The 20,813-nt window shown below is 46.9% G+C and overlaps 1 protein-coding gene and 1 non-coding gene across 6 annotated transcripts in view; both read right to left on the bottom strand.

Moving 5' to 3' along the window:
• The window catches only part of CACNA1A (calcium voltage-gated channel subunit alpha1 A), a 253,586-nt gene that overhangs the window by 98,288 nt on the left and 134,485 nt on the right, over nt 1-20,813 (bottom strand). For all 5 annotated transcript variants that reach the window (XM_061421929.1, XM_061421925.1, XM_061421926.1 and 2 more), the window contains 4 exons: nt 16,422-16,525; nt 15,214-15,329; nt 13,940-13,996; nt 12,143-12,232 (listed from right to left, as the gene is read on the bottom strand). In XM_061421929.1, the coding sequence (XP_061277913.1) occupies nt 12,143-12,232; nt 13,940-13,996; nt 15,214-15,329; nt 16,422-16,525 (367 nt within the window). The remainder of the gene's footprint in view (nt 1-12,142; nt 12,233-13,939; nt 13,997-15,213; nt 15,330-16,421; nt 16,526-20,813) is intronic.
• Nucleotides 2,416-2,489, bottom strand: TRNAG-UCC (transfer RNA glycine (anticodon UCC)). The gene has a single exon. It is a non-coding gene; the product is annotated as a tRNA-Gly (tRNA).

Genomic DNA, 20,813 nt, shown 5'->3' with positions numbered 1-20,813 from the left:
GGATGGAGAATGTCAGGGTGTTCCTGCAGAGGAAATTAACCGATGTGTGGCCCAGGCACGGATTTTGGCCAGGGAACCCATTAGCTTCCCAAGCAGGCAAGCCCCCGGGAACCATTATGACTCAGGGGCTTAGCTTTCCAGAGATGGGACTTATGAGAAGGTAATGTCCCTGAAAATAACAGTGGTAGAAATAACCAGAGTGCTCAGGATGTGGTGGTAGGGGGCTTCCTTGGTCGTTCAGGAGTAAAGAAACTATCTGCAATGAAGGTAGATGTGGGTTCAATCCCCGGGTGGGAAGGGCATGGCAACCCACTCCAGTATTCTTGCCAGGAAAATGCCTTAGACAGAGAAGCCTGGTGGACTAGAACCCACGGGGCTGCAAAGAGTCAGAAATGACTGAAGTGACTGAGCATGGCATGGCATGGCTCAGAATGGGGAGGCTTATGGCTCTCCATTGCTGGAGTCATCGTTCTGTATCTCCCTCTCCTGGCACTGTCTGATCACTGTAGGGGTCATGCTACAGGGTGGGATGAGGCTGGAACCTCTGCTCAGGACTCCCAGTGCAGACGCAGGCGGCAGAGCTGAATACACCGTTCTTGGAAAGCCTCCAGGAGGAGGTATGGCTAGGATCCTAGTTTATCATGGACATTTCACTTTAAAAATAATCACCAAAGAATGAGCCAGCTGTGCCCTCTGCTCACATATATTTTTGCTCTTAAGCATTTATAAGGCACCTACTATGCCAGGCTCTGTCCCAGGTGTTCAGGATACATGTTATCAGAGTCCTGCACTCCTGGGATGGATACTCCAGTGTGGGAGCCAGAGAGCAAACATAATATACTAAGTAGGACTTCCCTGGTCGTCCAGTGGTTAAGAATCCGCCTGCCAGTGCAGGGGACTTGAGTTCAATACCTGGTCCGGGAATATTCCACATGCTGCATAGCAACTAAGCCCGTGCGCCACAACTACCGAAGCCCGTGTACCCTAGAGCCCACCTGCTGCAATCGCTGAAGCCTGTGCTCTGCAACAAGAGATGTCACCACAATGAGAAGCCCCCAAACCAAATGAAGAGTAGCCCCTGCTCGCCATAACTAGAGAAAGCCCACGTGCAGCTCAAACATAAATAAATAAAAAATTAATAGTGTGATGGAAGGTGCAAAGTGCTTTGAAAAAAAAGAGAAAGCAGAGCCAAATAAGGGGACCTGGAGCCCTAGGAGGGACCACTGGGCAAGCTGCAGCATTGAACCAAGGCGTTAAGGTGAAGGGGTTGGCCTGAGTCACCTTAGTATCTTAGGCAGAGGAAAGAAACAGCAAGTGGAAAGGCCCTGAGGTGGGAATATGCCTGCCTGACGTATTTGGGGAACAGCATAAAGAGAACACTATGGCTGGAGTGAAGTGGTTCAGGTGAGAAAGAGGAGGAGGTGAGGGCAGGGGGGTGGGGCTTGGCAGGTTCTGAAGGGCCTTGGGGGCTGCAGGGACAAATGGGGCTTTTGTTTTGAGTGAGGCGGGAGGTATGGAGGCAAGAGGAGCGTGACTTGACTTAGGGGTTCAGACGTCCTCTGGCTGCTGTGGCACGGAACAGACCGTGGAAGGCAAGGGAGGAGCCGAGCGGGGATGACTGCTCTAGTCCAGACAGATGATGACCAGGGCTGGACTCCATGGCAGCTGAGGAGGAGGCAGGCTGGGCCGATTTGGGGTGTATTATTATTTTCAATTTTCTCTATTATTGTTTATTTTTGGCTGTGCTGGGTCTTCACTGCTGCTCAGGCTTCCTCTAGCTGCAGTGAGTTGGGGGGTTACTCCTCGTTGTGATGTGTGGGCTTCTCTTGCCGTGGAGCACAGGCTCAACAGCTGTGGCACACAGGCTTTGTTGCTCCAAGGCATGAGGGATCTTCCTGGACCAGGGATCAAACCCATGTTCCTTGCATTGGCAGGTGGGCTCTTTAACCCACTGAGCCACCTGGGAAGCCCTGGGGTATTATTATTTAAGGTATATTTCAACATTTCTTGATGGATCAAGCGTGGGTAGAAGAGAGGGAGAAGCCAAAGTTTTTGGACTGAGAGCCCCAGGAGGGACAAAGCTGTCCCACTGAGAATGGACAGGTTTGTGGGGGAGGTTCAGGGCTCAGCTTCACATAGATTGATTTTGTGTTCTAAAATATCTCCTCTTGAAAATCTTCCATTGTATTCATTAGTTTATTCTTCTTCATTGGCGGATTCATTCTTTCATTTATTCATCAGTGTGCTCATTCATTCACCCATTTGCTCACTCATGGGTATGCGTGTCACACATTCATTCATTTATTCTTTTATCATTTATTCATTTATTAGTGCACTCATTCATTTCTGTGTTTTTTTTTAATTTATCTATTTATTTTTTAAATTTGCCATACCATGCCACATGTGGAATCTTAGTTCCCTGACCAGGAATCGAACCTGTGGCCTCTGCATTGGAAATGCAGAGTCTTAACCACTGTACCACCAGGGGAAGCTCCCATCCATTCATTTCTTCTTTCATCATTTATTCACACATCCGTCCATCCATCCATCCATTCATTTGTTCATTTGCACATTAATCCATGAAGCACTGTCCATCAACCTCACACCAGCCAAACCCAAAAAACATCTCTCAGAATGCCACTTCCTATTAGCAAAATTCTAAACACAGGTTGTGAGTTGGCATCCCAGGGGCCATATTGGTTCATCTGAGACTTGTGAAGGTTGAAAGTATTGGTCTGCATTTAAAAACTGGGAGATTTTCCATACAAATATGGATTTCAGCTTCTCATGAATGAAAATAACATCTGACATTTATCGAACATTTAACAGGCACTGCGGGGGATGCAGTTTACACAGTAAGTGCCTCATCACAACCTTAGGAAGTAGGGACCATCACTAACCTCCTTTTACACCCCAAGGAAACAGAGGCTGAGGGGAGTCCAGTAATTGACTAAGAAGCTTCAGGTCAGTTCAGAGCCTGTTGCACTCTGGCCTGCAGCCACCACACTGCACTCACTCCTGGAACCTGTGGCCGTGAGCAAGCAACCACAGGCCTGCCCAGCAGCAGCTGGCCAGGCTTGGTAGCTGGACTCTCCCTTCATGTCCATCACTTGTCTGATCCCATGGGCATTGGGAACCCCAAGGTGGCTCTTCACAGCCCTTCCCAGTTGAGACATTTCTGGTTCTTTTGGCTCCCAAAGATGTGCACAGACCCACAGGCATCCACAAGGTTTGGCAATCACATGGAGCAGGAGGTCCCTGACCTTCTCCTGGAGCCACGTGAAAGCTCAGCTCCATCACCAACCACAGAGTGACCTCGGGCAGGTGACCTTGGGCAAGTTACCATGCGTCTTGGGACTCCAGTGCCTCCCACCTCACCGGGCCACTGGGAAAGATCAGTGAGTTAATGCACGAAGATGCAGAAGCCCCAAATGCAGGAGCCTGGGTTTGATCCCTGGTCAGGGAACTAGATACCACACGCCACAACTGAGAGTTCACATGCCTCCGCTACAAGATCCTGCACGGGGCAACTATGACCTGGTGCTGCCAAACGAACAGATAGGTAAATAAATATTTAAAAACTAACCCCAAGACAACGCTGCACGCATGCTCAGCCGCTAAGTCCTGTCCGACTCTTTGCGATCCCATGAACTATAGCCTGCCGGGCTCCTCTGTCCATGGAATTTCCCGGGCAAGAATACTGGAGTAGGTTGCTATTTTCTTCTCCAGGGGGTCTTTCTGACCCAGGGATTGACCTCACGTCTCCTGCTTGGCAGGAGGATTCTTTACCACTGAGCTACCTGGGAAGCCCCAGCATGGTGCTGGCATATGCTTACTGGACATAAAGTCTTTTTCTACAACTGCAAGAGCGAAAATCAAGACTGTTCACATGCCAACTCATGGAGGAAGTCTCTCCTCATCACAGGGCCTGGAGACACATCCCATAATAGGCATCCCACGCATCAAGAAAGGAGAGGAAGGTGACTATCAATTGAACCCCTATTCTGTGCCAGGCCGTGTGCCAGCTCTGTGCTGTCTCCTCTGTTTGCTGCATTTATACTCCCCCTGATCCATGCTCCCTTTGTCAATACTCCCCACCTTTTTTTTTTCTGGCCGCACCTCGAAGCATGCAGAATCTTGGTTCCCTGACCAGGGATTGAACTTGTGCCCTGAGATGGAAGCATAGAGTCTTAACCACTGGACCACCAGAAAAGTCCCCTTTTTCTGTACACTCTTGTCTCTACTTTTCCTCCATGGTCTGAAAATTTGCAGGAAATCCTTAGTTTTTAAAAATAATTTTAATAAACTATTTTATGAAACACCATATATCTCAGATGTCAATTTCAATGTGGAATCAATAGAGAAATCTATTAAAAAGATATTTTACATTCTTTTTTTTTTGATACCAAGTATTCCAAATCTTTACATTGTTTAGTCACTAAGTCGTGTCTAACTCTTTGCGATCTCATGGACTGCAGCACGCCAGGCTCCTCCGTCCTTAACTGTCTCTTGGAGTTTGCTCAGATTCATGTCCGTTGAGTTCAGTGATGCTATCTAACCATCTTATCCTCTGCCGCTCCCTTTTCTTTTTGCCTTCAATCTTTGCCAGCATCAGGGTCTTTTCCAATGAGTCAGCTCTTTGGATCAGGTGGCCAAAGTACTGGAGCTAAAGTATGTCAAATCTAATGTGTGAGTATGGAATACATTTCATTCAGATCAGCTGCATTCAAAGAGCCAAAAGTCAGAGGTGGCCAGTCTTAGTCTAGAAAGTTTCACAGTGAGGATAGCAGGAGGCCACCACTAAGGCTTAGTTTCAGGATTTTTGGCAATTTATATGCCCTTCAAATTCTTGGTGAATTGAAATAGGTGCTTCCCAAGTTGTGGGTTGAACTGTCCATTGATGAGATGTGTTGATGGCTTCCCTGATAGCTCAGAGGGGAAGAATCCACCTGCCAGTGCTGGAGACACAGGTTTGGTCCTTGGTCTGGGAAGATCCTACATGCTGTGGAGCAACGAAGTCCATGTGGCACAACTGTTGAGCCTGTGCTCTAGAGTCCACGTGCCACAACTACTGAAGCCCTCATGCTCTAGAGCCTGTGCTCCACAATCAGAAGCCACTGCATTGAGAAGCCCTCACACTGCAACTAGAGAGAAGCCCCCATTTGCCACAACAAAAGAATAGCCCTCGCAGCAATGAAGACCCAGCACAGCTAAAAAACAAACGAGAGGGACCGAGTAAGGCTTGAAATCCGAACCCCCGGTAGGGTCTTTGGAGATGCCATCTAATTAAGATGAAGTCAGGTCTGTTTGGAATGGGCCTTAATCCAATGACTGGTATTCTTATAAGAGTAGAAGGGACATGGGGACAAGCAGGAAAGGACCACGTGATGACAGAATCAGAACCTGGAATGAGGTGAGTGAAAGCCAAAGGGAGCCCAGGACTGCCGACAACACCAGAAGCTAAGAGACCAGCATGGGGGCAGATTGTCCCCGAAGTCCTCAGAGGCAGCACAGCCCTTGCCAACATCTCGATCTCCGTTTGGACTTCTGGTCCCCAGAATTGTGAGAGAATACATTTCTGTTGTTTTAGGCCACCCAGCTTGTGATACTTTGTGACAGCTGCCCTAGCAAATGAACACAGCCCACGCGGAACTTCTGTCCTTAAAATCACCTAAAGGGAATCTGATTTTCCTAAAGTACTGGTGGCGTGATGGCCGATTCCATTTGTGGTTCAACTTTTCCTAGTGATGGCACTAGGTCCATATTTCCCGTTAGCTGATGAACTCTACATGAGATCATTTTTTTTTTGGCCTGCACTTGGTTTTCATTGTGGCACACAGGCTTCTCTAGTTGCAGCACTCGGGTTAGTTGCCTGGTGGCGTTGGGATCTTAGTTCCCTGATCAGGGATTGAACCCGTGTCCCCTGCGTTGGAATGCAGATTCTTAACCACTGGACCACCAGGGAAGTCCCTTATATGAGACCGTTTTGTGATATGTTTATCAACTGACAACATGGTAGAATCATCAATTACAAGAAATAGAGGAAAACAGAAGAATGGGAAAGACTAGAGATCTCGTCAAGAAAATGAGAGATACCAAGGGAATATTTCAAGCAAAGATGGGCACAAGAAAGGACAGAAACGGTATGGACCTAACAAAAGCAGAACATATTAAGAAGAGGTGGCAAGAGTACACAGAACTATATAAAAAAAGATCTTAAAGACAGCATTTACTGGGAAAAATAATACAGGGCAAAATGCCACATGTTCCTGCCGACTTTGAAACACATTATTATTTTACAGAGATAAATAAGGTGAAGGTGTCTCCTTGCCAGAACCCTGGAATTTCAGAGGTCTCTTTCAAGATTATTTACGAAGTCTCTGCCAGCATAGGAACCCCTTCCTGTGGGTTTTTGAGCTACCAGGCAAGGGAGCTGGCTTTAGGTGGGTTTGCCTGTAGCAAACCTTGTCCTGGGAGACCAAGACACTGGCCTGTGTTTTAAACCTATTGACAAAGTTGAAAGTCAACCTGCTTTCTTTCTTTCTTTTTTTAAAATTATTTATTTATTTATTTTTTGGCCATGCTGGGTCTTCGTTGCTGTGTGGGCTTCTCTCTAGTTGCAGCGAGTGGGGCCTACCCTTCCTGGCAGGGCGTGGGCTTCTCATGGCAGTGGCTTGTCTTGTTGTGGAGCATGGGCTCTGGGGCACCCAAGCTTCAGTAGTAGTGGCATGTGGGCTCAGTAGCTGGGCTCCAGAGCACAGGCTCAATGGTTGTGGCACACAGGCTTAGTTTCTGCATGGTGTGCGGGATCTTCCTGCACCAAGGATTGAACCTGTGTCTCCTGCACTGGCAGGCAGATTCTTTACCACTGAGCCACCAGGGAAGCCCTCACCTGCTTTCTTAACAGAGGTGCCATGGGACAGTGTCGGTCCTTATTCAGTCTGATGGCTTTCTACTTTGGTTTCTTATCTTCCTTTTATCACATGTTCATCGAATGCCAGCCTTGAACATGGGTTCTCCAAGTTTTCTTAGCTCAGCCACAAGACAGACCCTCTGTGAATCCATCGTGGCTTTCAGGGTCATTCTCACTATCCCCCCGTATCACCCCCTAAATTCATAGACTGAAGTTCTAACCACCTCCTGCCCCTCAGGTGTCTCTGAATTGCAACTGTCTTTGGAGATAGGGCTTTTCAAGAAGTAATTAAATTAGGACTTCCCTGACGGTCTAGTGGCAGCGAACAAGGGTTCGATCCCTGGTCTGGGAAGATTCCACATTCCATGGGGCAACTAAGCCCGTGAGCTGCAACTACCAAAGCCCGCATGCCTAGAGCCCGTGCAACAAGGGAAGTCACGGCAATGAGAAGCCTGCGCACCGCAACTAGAGAGCAGCCCCCACTCGCTGCAACTAGAGAAAGCCCTGGCACAGCAAACTAGAGAAAGACCCAGCACAGACCAAAATAAATAAGTCAAAAAGACATAATTTGATTAAAATGAGACCATCAGGGTGGGCCTTAATCCTCTATGACTGGTGTCCTTATAAGAAGAGACAATTAAGACACAACACACATGGAGGAAAGAGTGTGTGAAGACACAGCAAGATGACCATCTGCAAGCAGGAGACAGTCCACCCCAGAAACCAATCCTGAGAACACCCTGATCTTGGACTTCCAGCCTCCAGGACTAGCAGGAAGTTAAGCTTCTGTTTTTAAAGAATTAAATCACCCAGTCTGTGCTATTTTATTATGGTCACCCCAGTGAACTGAAAACACTCTCCCCATTCCATACAAAGCCCAGTTTTAAAAAACGTCTCTTTTCATGAATTTTTCTTTGCTTTCCCACCAGACAAATTCCTCCCTGCCTTGTACAGCCTTTAGACTCTTTATAATTAGACTCTGGGCTTCCCAGGTGGCGCTAGTGGTAAAGAACCTGCCTGCCAATTCAGGAGACTTAAGAGACACAGGTTCGATCCCTGGGTCGGAAAGATCCCCTGGAGGAGGGCATAGCAACTCACTCCAGCATTCTTGCCTGGAGAATCCCATGGACAGAGGAGCCTGGCGAGCTACAGTCCATAGGGTCCCAAAGAGTCAGACAAGGCTGAAGCAACTTAGCACGCATGTACAATTAAGACTCTGTTGCTTTTAAGTAACTTTAAATTTATCTAATAATTTTTTTCTGATTTCAAAAGTAATGCCTGGGGACTTCCCTGGGGCTCCAGTGGTTAAGAATCTGCCTTGCAATGCAGGGGACGGGAGTTTCATCCCTGGTCGGGGAACTAAGATCCCACATGCCGTAGAGCAACTACGCCCGCGTGCCATAACTAGAGAGTCTGTGTGCTGCACCGAAGGATTCTGCATGATGCAACGAAGATCCTGTGTACTGCAACGAAGGCCTGATATAAATAACAATTTAAAAAGTAATGCCTGTCACTAATCCATTCATTTCAGGAAAACGTCATGAAGAAAATGAAAATCCTCTGCAGTCCCTTCAGTTTCCACATCTTTAAGTATCTCTCACATTTCTTAATATTGTTTTAAAAATGAGACCACATATTTTACATGGTGTTGCACAACTTGCTATTTTTTCACCAAAAAATACATTTCAGACATATTTCCATGCCATAACAGCTCCATTCTTTTTCCTGGCAGCAGAGTATTCGATGGTATATAAATGTTATATAATTTCTTTAACCATCTCCCTACTTTGGGGCACATGGGTTGTTTCTGGTTTTTACTTTTCTGAATACCAGAAACAGAAGGTTGGTACATAGATCTCTGGCATACATGAAGAAATCTTTGAAGCAGAAATTCTAGGTCAAAGAATATAAACATCAACAATTAAATAACGCCCAACCATACATCAGAAAACACTGCAAACTGCATTCCTGCCAACAGCATAAGGCTATGCCCATTTTTTCACATCTTTGCCAACATTGGGTAGTAATACTTCTTCATCTTTTCCAGAAGGACTGATGACAAATAGTATCTCCCTGTTAATTAAGAACAGGTGAGATGGTTGGATGGCATCACCGACTCCATGGACATGAGTCTGAGCAAACGCCCAGAGATAGTGAAGGACAGGGAAGCCTGGTGCACTGCAGTCTGTGGGGTCGCAGAGTCGGACACGACTTAGTGGCTAAACAACAACTCAGTCTCATCCATAAAGGAGAGTTTGACTTGGGTACCCCACGGTTTCAGTGCCTGGCATTTAATACATGTGGTATAGACAAAAATGTTTGCCTATCAAAATTTAACGTAACAGATTAGAAAATTGGGCAACTTAAATGGGAAATTTGTGGGACGGACATAACCAATCAAATGCACAGGGCGATGATGGAGCACCCTGATTCTTGAATTTTCTAGAAGGACAGAAATAGATGTATCCACAAGTGGAAGCAGGATTTGTTCATCATTATGAGGAAAAAGAGTGTTTTGGCTAGATATTAAAAATGCAAATTAAAACAAGCTTTAAGGTATCATTACAAACTGATTTATCCAGAAAGGAAATTAAACACGTAACAGGCAATGGCCGGGGTGGGAGAGTCCATAAACGTCTGCATACTTGGCAGGTTTATAAATGGGTTCAATGTTTTTGAAACTCAGAACAGCTCTGTGAATAATGAGTTGAAAAGCTGTTAATATCTTTGATCCTATAATTATCCCCAAAGAAATCCTCCCAAAGGGTGGGAGGAGTCATTGTACGTAAATGCTCCCAGCAGTGCTCCTCGTAAAGGCAAAAACTGGAAACAACTCAGATACCATATAATAAAGCTAAGGCTGAGCAAGCCACAGTGTGGCCACCCTCTGGAGTGTGGGATGGCATGGAAATCATGTTGAAACTCAGCAGTAAGCTTATAAACTAGGGGGGAGTGAAGCAACCTGAGTATGAAGTAGTGGGTTCCTAGGGATTAGAAACACAAGTACCTTTTGATTTTTATTTTTGGCCGTGCTGTTCAGCTTGTGGGATCTTAGTTCCCCAGCCAGGGCCCAAACCTGTATCCTCTGCAATAGAAGTCTGGAGTCCTAACCACTGGACTGACCGGGAATTCCCCAAAACACGTGTATATTTTGAATTCCCTCCCCCAGCCTTGCCTCTACACTCCAGCCACACGATACCCATTCAGCCTTAATGTCTGCTCCTCTCAGAGTCTCCTGTTATTTTCTCTGCCTGGAAGCTCTCTCATCTACTCTTCATACTTAGACTTTAAAAAAAAAAAAACCATTTATTTATTTAGGCGTGCTGGGCCTTTGCTGCTGCACCGGCTTTCTCTAGTTGCAGTGAGTGGACTACTCTCGGGTTGCCGGCTCTTCACTGTGGTGGCTTCTCACTGCAGAGCACAGGCTCTAGGCTCACGGACTTCAAAAGTTGTGGTGCACGGGCTTAGCTGCTCCTCAGCATGTGGGATCTTCCTAGACCCGGGATCGAACTCATGTCTCCTGCATTGGCAGGTGGTTTCTTTACCACTGGGCCATGAGGGAGGCCCCGTAACTAGAATTTTTATTTTATTTTTTGGCCCCACCATGTGACTTGTCGGATCTTAGTTCCCCAATCGGGGACTGAGCCTGCACCCTTGGCAGTGAAAGTGCAGAGTCCTGACCACCGGACCGCCAGGGAATCCCCTTCATAACTGGAATTTTTAGGAACCTATTTCAGGCACTTCCCTGATGGCTCTACTGCTGCTGCTGCTAAGTTGCTTTAGTCGTGTCTGACTCTGTGCGACCCCAGAGACGGCAGCCCACCAGGCTCCCCGTCCCTGGGATTCTCAAGGCAAGAACACTGGAGTGGGTTGCCATTTCCTTCTCCAATGCATGAAAGTGAAAAGTGAAAGTGAAGTCGCTCAGTCATGTCCGACTCTTCGCGACCCCATGGACTGCAGCCTACCAGGCTCCTCCGTACATGGGATTTTCCAGGCAAGACTACTGGAGTGGGTTGCCATTGCCTTCTCCCCTGGTGGCTCAGTGGATAAAAATCTGCCTGTCAATGCAGGGACACAGGTTCGACCCTGGTCTGGGAGGATTCCACAGGCTCTAGAGCAATTAAGCCAGACAACCACAGCTAGTAAGCCTGTGCCCTAGAGTCTGCAAGCCGCAACTACAGAGCCCATGCGCTGCAACTACTGAAGGCCAAGCACCCTAGAGCCTGTGCTCCACGAGAGAAGCCGCCACAAGGAGAAGCCCACACACCACAGTGCAGATTAGACCCCTACTTGCTGCAACTAGAGAAAGCCTGAGTGCAGCAATGAAGACTCAGTTTCAAAAAAATAACAGAATCTCCTTAGAGAAGGTCAAAGCAACAGTCTCACCCAAGAGGGGTAAAAAGGAAAGACAAATGTTCCCACCTCAAACTCTGTCCTTGGCAATAACCAATGACAACCGCCTGGGCACAGCCTTCTGCCTGGTTCACTCTGCACCCACTGCTGTGGCAAACTCCTATCTTCCCTTTGGTTCTCAGAACAATGTCACCTCCTCCAAGAAGCCCTCTCTGACTACACTCCACTCTTCCAGAGCAGCTGAGTGAGGAGCATCTCCTCTGCAGTGTCGTTATCATTACAAGCTTATTTCTGTAATTACCTGCGTAATATCTATTTTCTGCACTGGACTGTAAGTTCCACAAGGGTAGGGATTTGATCTCGGTCCTGTTCACAAATGGGCATTCAGTAACAGTAGCCTCCCGAGTAAGCATTAATGAATAATAACATTACTCATGAATAATATTAGCCAATATCATGGGGATCTTCTTTTCTGCCACATGGTGTTCTAAATGCTATATGTGTGTGTGTTTTTTTTTTTTTTTTGGCTGCAGCAAAAGGCATATGGGATCTTAGTTCCTGACCAGGGATCGAACATGTGCCCCTGCAGTGGAAGCACAGAGTCTTAACTACTGGACCACCAGGGAAGTGCAGTCCAGTGGTTATTTAGTTTTACTTGACATAGATCCAGTTACTTCTATGTGTGTTATTTAATTTTACTTCTTGAAACAATACGAGAAGACAGGGGCTGTTGTTATTCCCATAATCATGTCATCTGCCCCAGGAAATACAGTTGAGAACGGGCAGAATTAAAACCCAATCCAAGCAGCTCCAAGCCCTCACCTTCATCTCCCAGGAAATAATAAATGATGGCCAGGCAGCAGCTGGGGGACTTACCCACAGAGGCGATGTCGGCCAGCTGATCCTCAGCCTCCTCGGGGTTGAGCAGGTCTGTCTTGCTCTTCTTTATAGTGGCTCTCCGCAGAGCTCCAACAATGGAAACACGGCAAGAGAAAAAGATGTTACCCTTTTTGCTATAACAATGACATTGACTGCGTGTGTCCCTGGGTGCCAGGCGCTCTATTAGGGACTTTCTCCATATTGTTGGATTTCACCCACGTAGCAGCCTGATTTCATGGGAAGTAACAGTATGCCCATTTCACAGATGTGGGGACAGAAGCTTAGGGAGGTTACATGACTTTGCTTATGAGGTAAAGATGAGAACCAAGTTCCTGTTTAATCTAAGTCTGGGCTCTTGGTCAGCATTTTCCCTCTAGGAGTCCTGGGATTGGACATGTAGACTCCTATGAAAACAGCCCACCCCCTTAACCTTTAGCGCACTTGCCAGGCTGGCTGGGACTGTGGGAGCCCTTCCTTAATATTTAGGTTCTACACCCCAAGAGCTCTCCAGGGAATAGTGAGTTCAGGCACATACTTCCAATAAAGTGATTTAGACACCCCCATTCCCTGTTAGCTCAGCTGATAAAGAATCCACCTGCAATGCAGGAGACCCTGGTTTGATTTCTGGGTCAGGAAGATCCACTGGAGAAGGGATAGGCTACCCATTCCATTATTCTTGGGCTTCCCTGGTGGCTCAGATGGCAAAGAATCTGCCTGCAATGCAGGAGACCTGGGTTTGACCCCTGGGTTGGGAAGATACCCTGGAGAAGTGAACAGCTACCCATTTCAGTATTCTGGCCTGGAGAATTCCATGAACAAAGGAGCCTGGCACGCTACAATTCATGGGGTTGCAAAGAGTCGGACACGACTGAGTGCCTTACACTTTCATTTATGGGTACTGTCTTTCTCTCCTCTCAAAGAGTAAAATCCATGTTACTCTTAGGATGGAGCCCCATCTCCTTTCCTTCCTTCTCACTCCTGGTTTCTTCAATCCACAGTCATTGCTCTGTCTAGTCAAATTTCTAATGTAAGACAACTGTCCTTAGTATTAAGCTGGATTCTTGGTGAAATTACTTAATTTTTGGCCATAGTGCATGGCTTGTGGGATCTTAGTTCTTCAACCAGGGATTGAACCTGGGCCACTGCAGTGAAAGTGTTGAGTTCTAACCACTGGACCAACCACCAGGGTACTTCCATTGCTGAAATTACTTAAAAAAAATTTTGGCTGCATCTTGTGGCATGTGGGATCACAGTCCCCCGACCCAGTATTGAACTTGTGGCCCTTGCATTGGAGACAGGGAGTCTCAACCACTGGACTGACAGGGAAGTCCCTGAAATTACTATTACTTATTTTGCTTATTATTATTTTACTTAGTGAACATAGATGGGGCTGACCCCAAGCCAGATACCGTCCTATGCATTCTATCTGCCATACTTAGTGTGACAGTCATAAACAATCAACTCAGGTAGGTATGGTAATTATCACGCCCATTTGACAGATGAGGAAAATGGAAGCACAAAGCAGAAGCTGGGCACGTGGTCAAAGCAGACAGGGCAGGCAGGAAACAGGAACCCTGTGACAAAGTCCTGAAATTCCTTGAGGAAACAGTCTCACCATTCTCCATATCTTCCTGAGCCCGGCCCAGTCTTGTGTTAGTTCTTGGCATCACTTGGGCCCTGAACATCCATCCCCTGGAGGCCCCTCAAAAAGAAGCAACCCATCCCCCCAGCTCTGGTTCCCCCTGTGTTCCCTGGGACCCATCCCAACCCCCAAGCCAGGTTCAGAGCAGTTACCATCAAAGGGATGTCTCTGCTCCCCATCAGTTTCATCTTCGGCGAGGATCACCTCTTCTGAAGAGCAAGAGCACATAGTTAATTTACGCTCCAGCATCTGGAGGACTCTCCTGGGGATGGGTTCCCTTGGATGGGAAAGGAGAAGAGTCCTCCCAGGCACTCCAGTCTTCCCTTGCTGAGTGACAACTCTATCAGCCAGAGATGTGCTTGCTAACTTGCTTTTGACTCCCAGCCCCACTTAAGCAACATTGTAATGCCAACATCATCCCTATCTGCTTCAAAATCAAAACCAACCTCCTAACCATAACTTATAAGATGTTGCCTGACCTGACCCCTGTCACCTCCCAGTCCTCCTTTCCTCTTGCTCTCCCCTCACTCTGCCCCAGCCCCACTGGCTTCCCTGCTGTGACTCCACTCTGCTCCTACCCCAGGGCCTTTGCACTTGCTGTTCCCTCTGGCGGGAAGGCCCCTCCCCGAGACATCCACAGGGCTTCCTTATTCACTTCCTCCAGGTCTCTGCTCAGAGGTCACCTCCTCAGAGAGACCCTCTCTGATCACCCTGCTGTCTCTCTTTCCTGCCTCCTACCCTGTTTTATTTTTCCTCTCAGCATTTAGCAACACCCAATATTATGTGTATTTGGTTATTTTCTGTCTCTCTCATTAGACTATCAGAGCCCTGCAGGCAGAGACCAAATCTCAGTGTCTAGAACACTGTCTGGCATACAGCAGGTTCCCCATAATTGTCTGAATTACCAAACAAATAAACATGTACAATACCTATAGTATGTTAGGTACTGCTCTCTCTCTCTTTTTTTTTTTTTGGCTGAGCCACTTGGCATGCAGGATCTTCCTTGACCAGGGATTGAACCCATGCTCCCTGCAGTGGGAGTGTGGAGTCTTAACCACTGGACAGCCAGGGAAGTTCAAGCACTTAGCTTAGATTACCTTAGGGACATCTCAACAGCTTTATGAGGTAGGTACTATCATGATCTCTGTTTAACAGGCTGGGAGACTGAGGCACAGGGCAGTGAGGAGCATTGCTAGGAGGTGGCAGAGTGGGGATCTAAACCAATGTCTGGCTTTAGAGCTCTCGAGTATAATGTTACGTCATGTCCTGGCTTCATCTCTCTGGATTCCTGTTGCTAAACATCGGGACTACCAGTTCAGATCCTCTGTCCCCTCCCCTCATCCATCTCCAAACTGCATGCGTGACTCTCACTGTGCTCCGTGACATGAGATTTCAGTTCTTGGGCCCCAGGATGAAAGGGCCTCACCTGCTTTTGAGATCCACTCCATGTACCCATTGAGCTCTCGTTCAATCTGCTGCTGCCGCCTCAGCTTCAGAAATGCCCGCCGGTTCTCCACCCGCTCCCTTTCTTTGGCAAACTCCCTGAAGAAGCGCAGGAGAGTCAGGTCTGGCTGTTTCAGAAATTTCAGGGAGTGTGTGCGTGTGTGTGTTTGGGGATTCAGAATCCCTGGAGGGCGGTGCATTTAAACAAGAGGAATCAGGTCTTCTGGGAGAAGATTAGAATACTATAGGAGTGGGCATTTCTGCCAGCTTCCCACATTTCCCACCAACTACACCCAGTTAGAGAAAAAAACCCCACAAAACCATAAACCATGTCATGCCAACCACTGCTGGCTGTAAACCCCATTCTCATTCTCTGTATTCTTGGCTAAAGAATAGTTTCATCCCTTTTTTAAGTAATGCCAGTGACACATAAGCTGAAGATTTCTGCAGCAATCTCACTTCCATGATATAGGACCCTTCGGGTTTCCCTTTTTCCTCTTCCTGTTTGGAGTGTGAGATGCCTATCTTGTGAGTATGAAGTAGCCATTTTGAGACCATAAAGAATCCCATGAGATTTAAAGTCTCTAATAAGGATGTCAGCATGGAAAGCTAGAAGAAGCTGGGGTCTATCACGACACCATGGAGCCAGCAAACCAATCCCCAGGCTTGTAGTAAGAAAAATTAAACTCATTTATGATGAAGCCAGATAAACAATCTTGGGGGTAGGGTACAATGTGTGTTATGAAAATGCATGTTTGATTGTAAGCTACAATTTTATATTTGGAAAATAAGGGACGGGGAAAACCCAACCTGTTATTTTTTTTAAATGTAAATTACAGAAATTAAAACTCTATAGAATTTTCTCGTGTTTTGTGTTGTGGGTCTGAAAAATTTGAGAAAACCTTCAAAAAAAAGCACTGAGCTACCTTTTGGAAGTAGCTCAGTGCCAGGGGTGAAGCTTAGTGAGTGAAGCCTGGGTTGGATTTCAGTTCCCATGAATCTCTTCACTGGGTGTCCCCAGAAGTACACAATTTGAGCATCTGTACATGGATTGCTGATAATGCACCAATAACCCAAAGCAAGAGAAGAGACCTATTCTGTGCCTGGAGAATGAAAACAAAGTTTTCATGGCATCTTCCTGGGGAAAAGATGGCGTTGGGGAGTGGGATGGGAGGAGCAGCAGAGACTTACCCAGAAAGCACACCCAGCACGAGGTTCAGCATAAAAAAGGAGCCGATGATGATGAGGGGGATGAAGTACAACCAGTTCCAAGTGTTCCCTGAGGCATCGTTGCTCTACGAGGGGTGAGGAAGGAAAGCAGGTGAGTACAGAGTGGGACTTAGGTATGACCTGAAAGGTGGAGGGGTAGCTCTGGTTCTCCAGGGGCTTTGTTCTCAAATGCCCTTGGCTTGTGGAGTCCTAGAGTCCTGGTAGCCCAGAGAGGGGAAGAGAGCACAAGATCAACCAGTGGGGGAAACTACAGAGGTACCACTGGAAGGACAAAGCTCCCTCCGACTCACAGGTTTTCAGGGGACCAGAAACCAGCATGAAACTCAGGAGGACTCCCCACACCAAACTCCAGTAGCAGGAGGGGAAAACCCCACTGAAGTGTAGAAATAAACCCTTAGTTCCCTCCCTCTCTCCCAGTCATACTGTCTCCCTTGAGAGGAGGTGCATGGTGGCAAGGTCTGAGAGTTAGGTTTAATCACCAAGCTAGACAGCAGGACCATGAAACTTTTCCTCAAGTGTCCTCCACTTCTATTGCCTGCAGCATCAATGTCAACCACAGAAAAATTGCCAGAAAAGCCTATCTAGTCAATTCTCAAGGGGGAGAATTGTCCACAAATAGAACATTCCTCTCTGGGAGAACAGGACACTATGCCAAGGAGGAAGTTAGGAGGGGAAGAAAATCAAGACTAAAGAAAGAAAGAAACATAAAATCCAGCACTTAGTACTTTTTTTGTTTGTGCCAGACACCCTTCTAAGCATATTACTGATGCTGGTTTATTTACTCATTTAATCCTCATGATGTCCCTATGTTATTATCATGAATTGTGGAAAACGAGCCCCATGAAGTCAAAACTGAAGCCTGAGCTTACAGAGCTAGACAGTGGTGGACACAGGATTTGAACCAGGTGGCCGGACCCCAGAGCCTATGGACTTAACCCCAGTCCTAGTGGGAAGCCTTCTGGTGCTTCATCAGCTCTGTGACATCCGCAGAATGTGGGGCCCCCAAATGTGGCTTTAAAAGCTCACCTTTAAATGCACATTCAGTGCTACTGCTGCCCTGCAGAAAGGCTAAAATGCGAACGACTGACAATGCCAGGTGCTGGTGAGTCTGTGAAGGAACTAGAACACTCGCATGCTGTCAGTGGAGGGTAACATGGTGTATCAGTTTCCGTGGCTGCTGTAACAAAGAACCACCAAATGAGTGGCTTCAAACAATGGAAATTTACTGGTCCTGGAGGCCAGAAACCCAAGATCAGGGTATCAGCATGGTTGGTTCCTTCTAGAGGCTCTGAGGGAGAATGTGTTCGATGCCTTTCCCCTGGTATCTGGGTTGCCACAACCTTTGGTGGTTCCTTGGCTTGTAGATGCATCACCCTGATTTCTGTCTTCATCAACACATGACTTTCTCTCTCTGTGCATGTCTGCCTCTGTGTCCAAATTTCCCCTTTCTATAGGGACACTAGTCACATTGGATTAGGGCCCATCCTAATGGCCTCATCTTTACCAATTATTCCTGCAATGACTCCATTCCCAAATAAAGTCATATTCTGAGGTACTAAGGGTTAGAGCTTCAACATGTGAATTTGGGAGGAGGCACAATTCAATCCATCACACATAGTCCAACCACTTTGAAATGGGATGGGAATTTCTACTAAAATTAATCATGGACCTTCACTATGACCTGAACATGGCAGCCCTGGGATATTATCCAGCAGAAATGTGAACCTGTCTATGCCAAAGATATATGTAAGAATGTTCATAGTGGTGATCTTCATAACAGCCCCACATTGGAAACAATCTGAATCCTTGTCAACAAGAGAGAAAATAAATAAATGGAATACTGTGCAATGAAGACCGCCATTCATCACATGAAACCTTACAGACCTGGCCTCCAGCAAAAGCCAGACAGAAAAGAGCATGTATTAGGTTGGCCGAAAAGCTCATTCGGGTTTTTCCACCTGATGTTACAGAAAACCCAATAGAACTTTTTGGCCAGCCCAATATGTAAGATTCCATTCATGTAAAATACAAAAACAGGCAAACAAGCTGATGATATCTGAGGTCTAGATGGAGTATCCTTTGGAGAGAGTAGTGACTGAGGAGAGAGCAAGAGGAGAAGCTCTCGAGGCTGAGAACGCTCTGTTTCCTGATTCTGGGTGCTGGTTATACCCACGAGTCCAGTTTGTAAAAATTTATCAAGCTCCTTGCTTATGATTTGTGAAGTGTTCTGTATATTGATTTCACTTGAACCTCCCCCAAAGTTTTTTTTTCAAACAAAGTCAATTTTACCTTAAAAAAGCAAGGAGATTCTGACACATGCTGCAGTGTGGATGAATCCTGAGGACACTATACTAAGTGAAGTAAGCCAGACATGAAAGGATAAAAACTATATGATTGTACTCATATGAAGTTCCCACATTTGTCAAATTCAGAGTCAGAAAGTAGAACGGTGGGCAGGGTCTGGGGGAGGGGGACAGAGGGTTAGTGTTTAACGAGGACAGAGTTTCAGTTCTGCAAGGTGAGAAAGTTCTGGAGACGGACAGTGGTGACAATTTATATCAACATGAATGCACTTAATGCCAATGAAGTGGCCACCTAAACGGATTAGATGGTAAATTTTAGGTTATACTTATTTCGTCACAATAATTAAGAAAGAAAACAAACCAAAAAAGCCAACTTTTATCATCATGGACACAGACAGGTTCTGGGGACAATGAATGTGCCAGTCCCAGCTCACACTTGCGTTCTAACAGAGTTCTAATGCTTTGCTTCTGGAAGGTTCTGGAAGAAAGAAAAGGGTCAGCAGAAAGGACTGGACAGAAGGCGGAACTGGCTTTGTGTTTCCCCCTCCAGTGCTGCAGCGGCTGAGGCATTTTGTTCCCATTTCTTGGGGCTAAATATAGCCTAGAAGGGAAAGCCTGCACTGGCCAACAGATGAAAAAAGTCTGGGCTGTCTCAGGAGGCAGATTTGGCATGGAGACAGAGTGGTGGGGGGTGGGGGGAGGAGGGCAGGCCTGAACGGGGAGAAGCGCCTGAGGTCCCTTGGTCCCAATGCAGCCCCTCCATCCCGGGATCTGCCTATACCCCAGCTCCCTGATGCCCTTAAAGTACCTGGCCCCATGATGCTGCCTGGCATAAAAGACACTCACGATGCCAGGGCCTCAGCCTACCGGAGCCCATTTGATCCTCTCACAAAATGTGGTGTGTGATCCTTCCCATTTTCCTGGGTGAGGAAACTGAGGCAAATGAGGATCTCATGTCCGAGATCCCTGTTGTGGGCTGCATTGTATCCTGTCAAAAGGTATGTTGAAATCCTAACCCCCAGGACCTGTCAATGGGACCCTACTTGGAAACGGGGTCTCTACAGCTGCCATCAAGTTAAGATGAAGTCGTGGTCGTGGGCCCTAGTCCAATAGGACTGGTGTCCTCTTAAGAAGAGGAAAACAGGGATTTCCTTGGTGGTCCAGTGGTTAAGAATCCATCTGCCAACGCAGGGGACACAGGTTTGATCCCTGGTCTGGGAAGATTCCCCATGCCACAAGGGAACTAAACCCATGCACTGCAAGTACTGAAGCCCGTGCACCTGGAGCCCATGCTTCACAAGAGAAGCCACTGCTGTGAGAAGCCCACACATCCAACTACAGAAAGTCCATGCACAGCAAGGAAGGCCCAGTGCAGACAAAAATAAAGACATAAAATAAAAATAATATTCAGAAAAGAAGAGGAAAACAGCAGGTGAAGACAGGGACACACAGCCATGTAACGATGGAGGCAGAGGCTGGAGGGATGCAGCTGTGAGTCAAAGAAGGCTAAGGGTTGATAGTCACCACAAGAAGTTTGGAAGAGGCAAAAAAGAATTCTACCCAGAGTCTCAGAGGTAGTGTAGCTCTGCTGGCATTGGAGAGGCAGGTGGGACAACCTCTCTCACTCTAGTAGAGCTTGTTTGAGCTGACAAACACCCCTCGATTCCCACAGTCTCCACACCCAGTGGATGGGGGAAACCGAGGCTGTGGAAGATGCTATGATTTGCCTGGCTCACACACAGTGTGGATGGCATGGCTGTGACTAGACCCATCATCCTGGCTTGCATCCGACTGATTTTTTCTCTATCTCACTCAGTCACTGCACTTACATAGTATATTCTGTTTAGAAAAATTGGCCCAAGAGAGTCTTAAAGAAGAGGGAAAATACTGATTCATCTCAGCACTGTTGGTACCTAGCGAGGCGCCTGGTGCTTCGCAAGCACTCGATAAATACTCATCAAACAAATTAATGGCCGAGTCCCAGTAAAATCCTTAAGTGCCTTCTGGTTTATGGCTTATTTTCTTCTAATATTTTGGGCATGGTTCATTC

Source organism: Bos javanicus, chromosome 7, assembly GCF_032452875.1.
Source record: "Bos javanicus breed banteng chromosome 7, ARS-OSU_banteng_1.0, whole genome shotgun sequence".
Lineage (NCBI taxonomy): Eukaryota > Metazoa > Chordata > Mammalia > Artiodactyla > Bovidae > Bos > Bos javanicus.
This window is presented reverse-complemented; position numbering and strand designations above follow the sequence as displayed.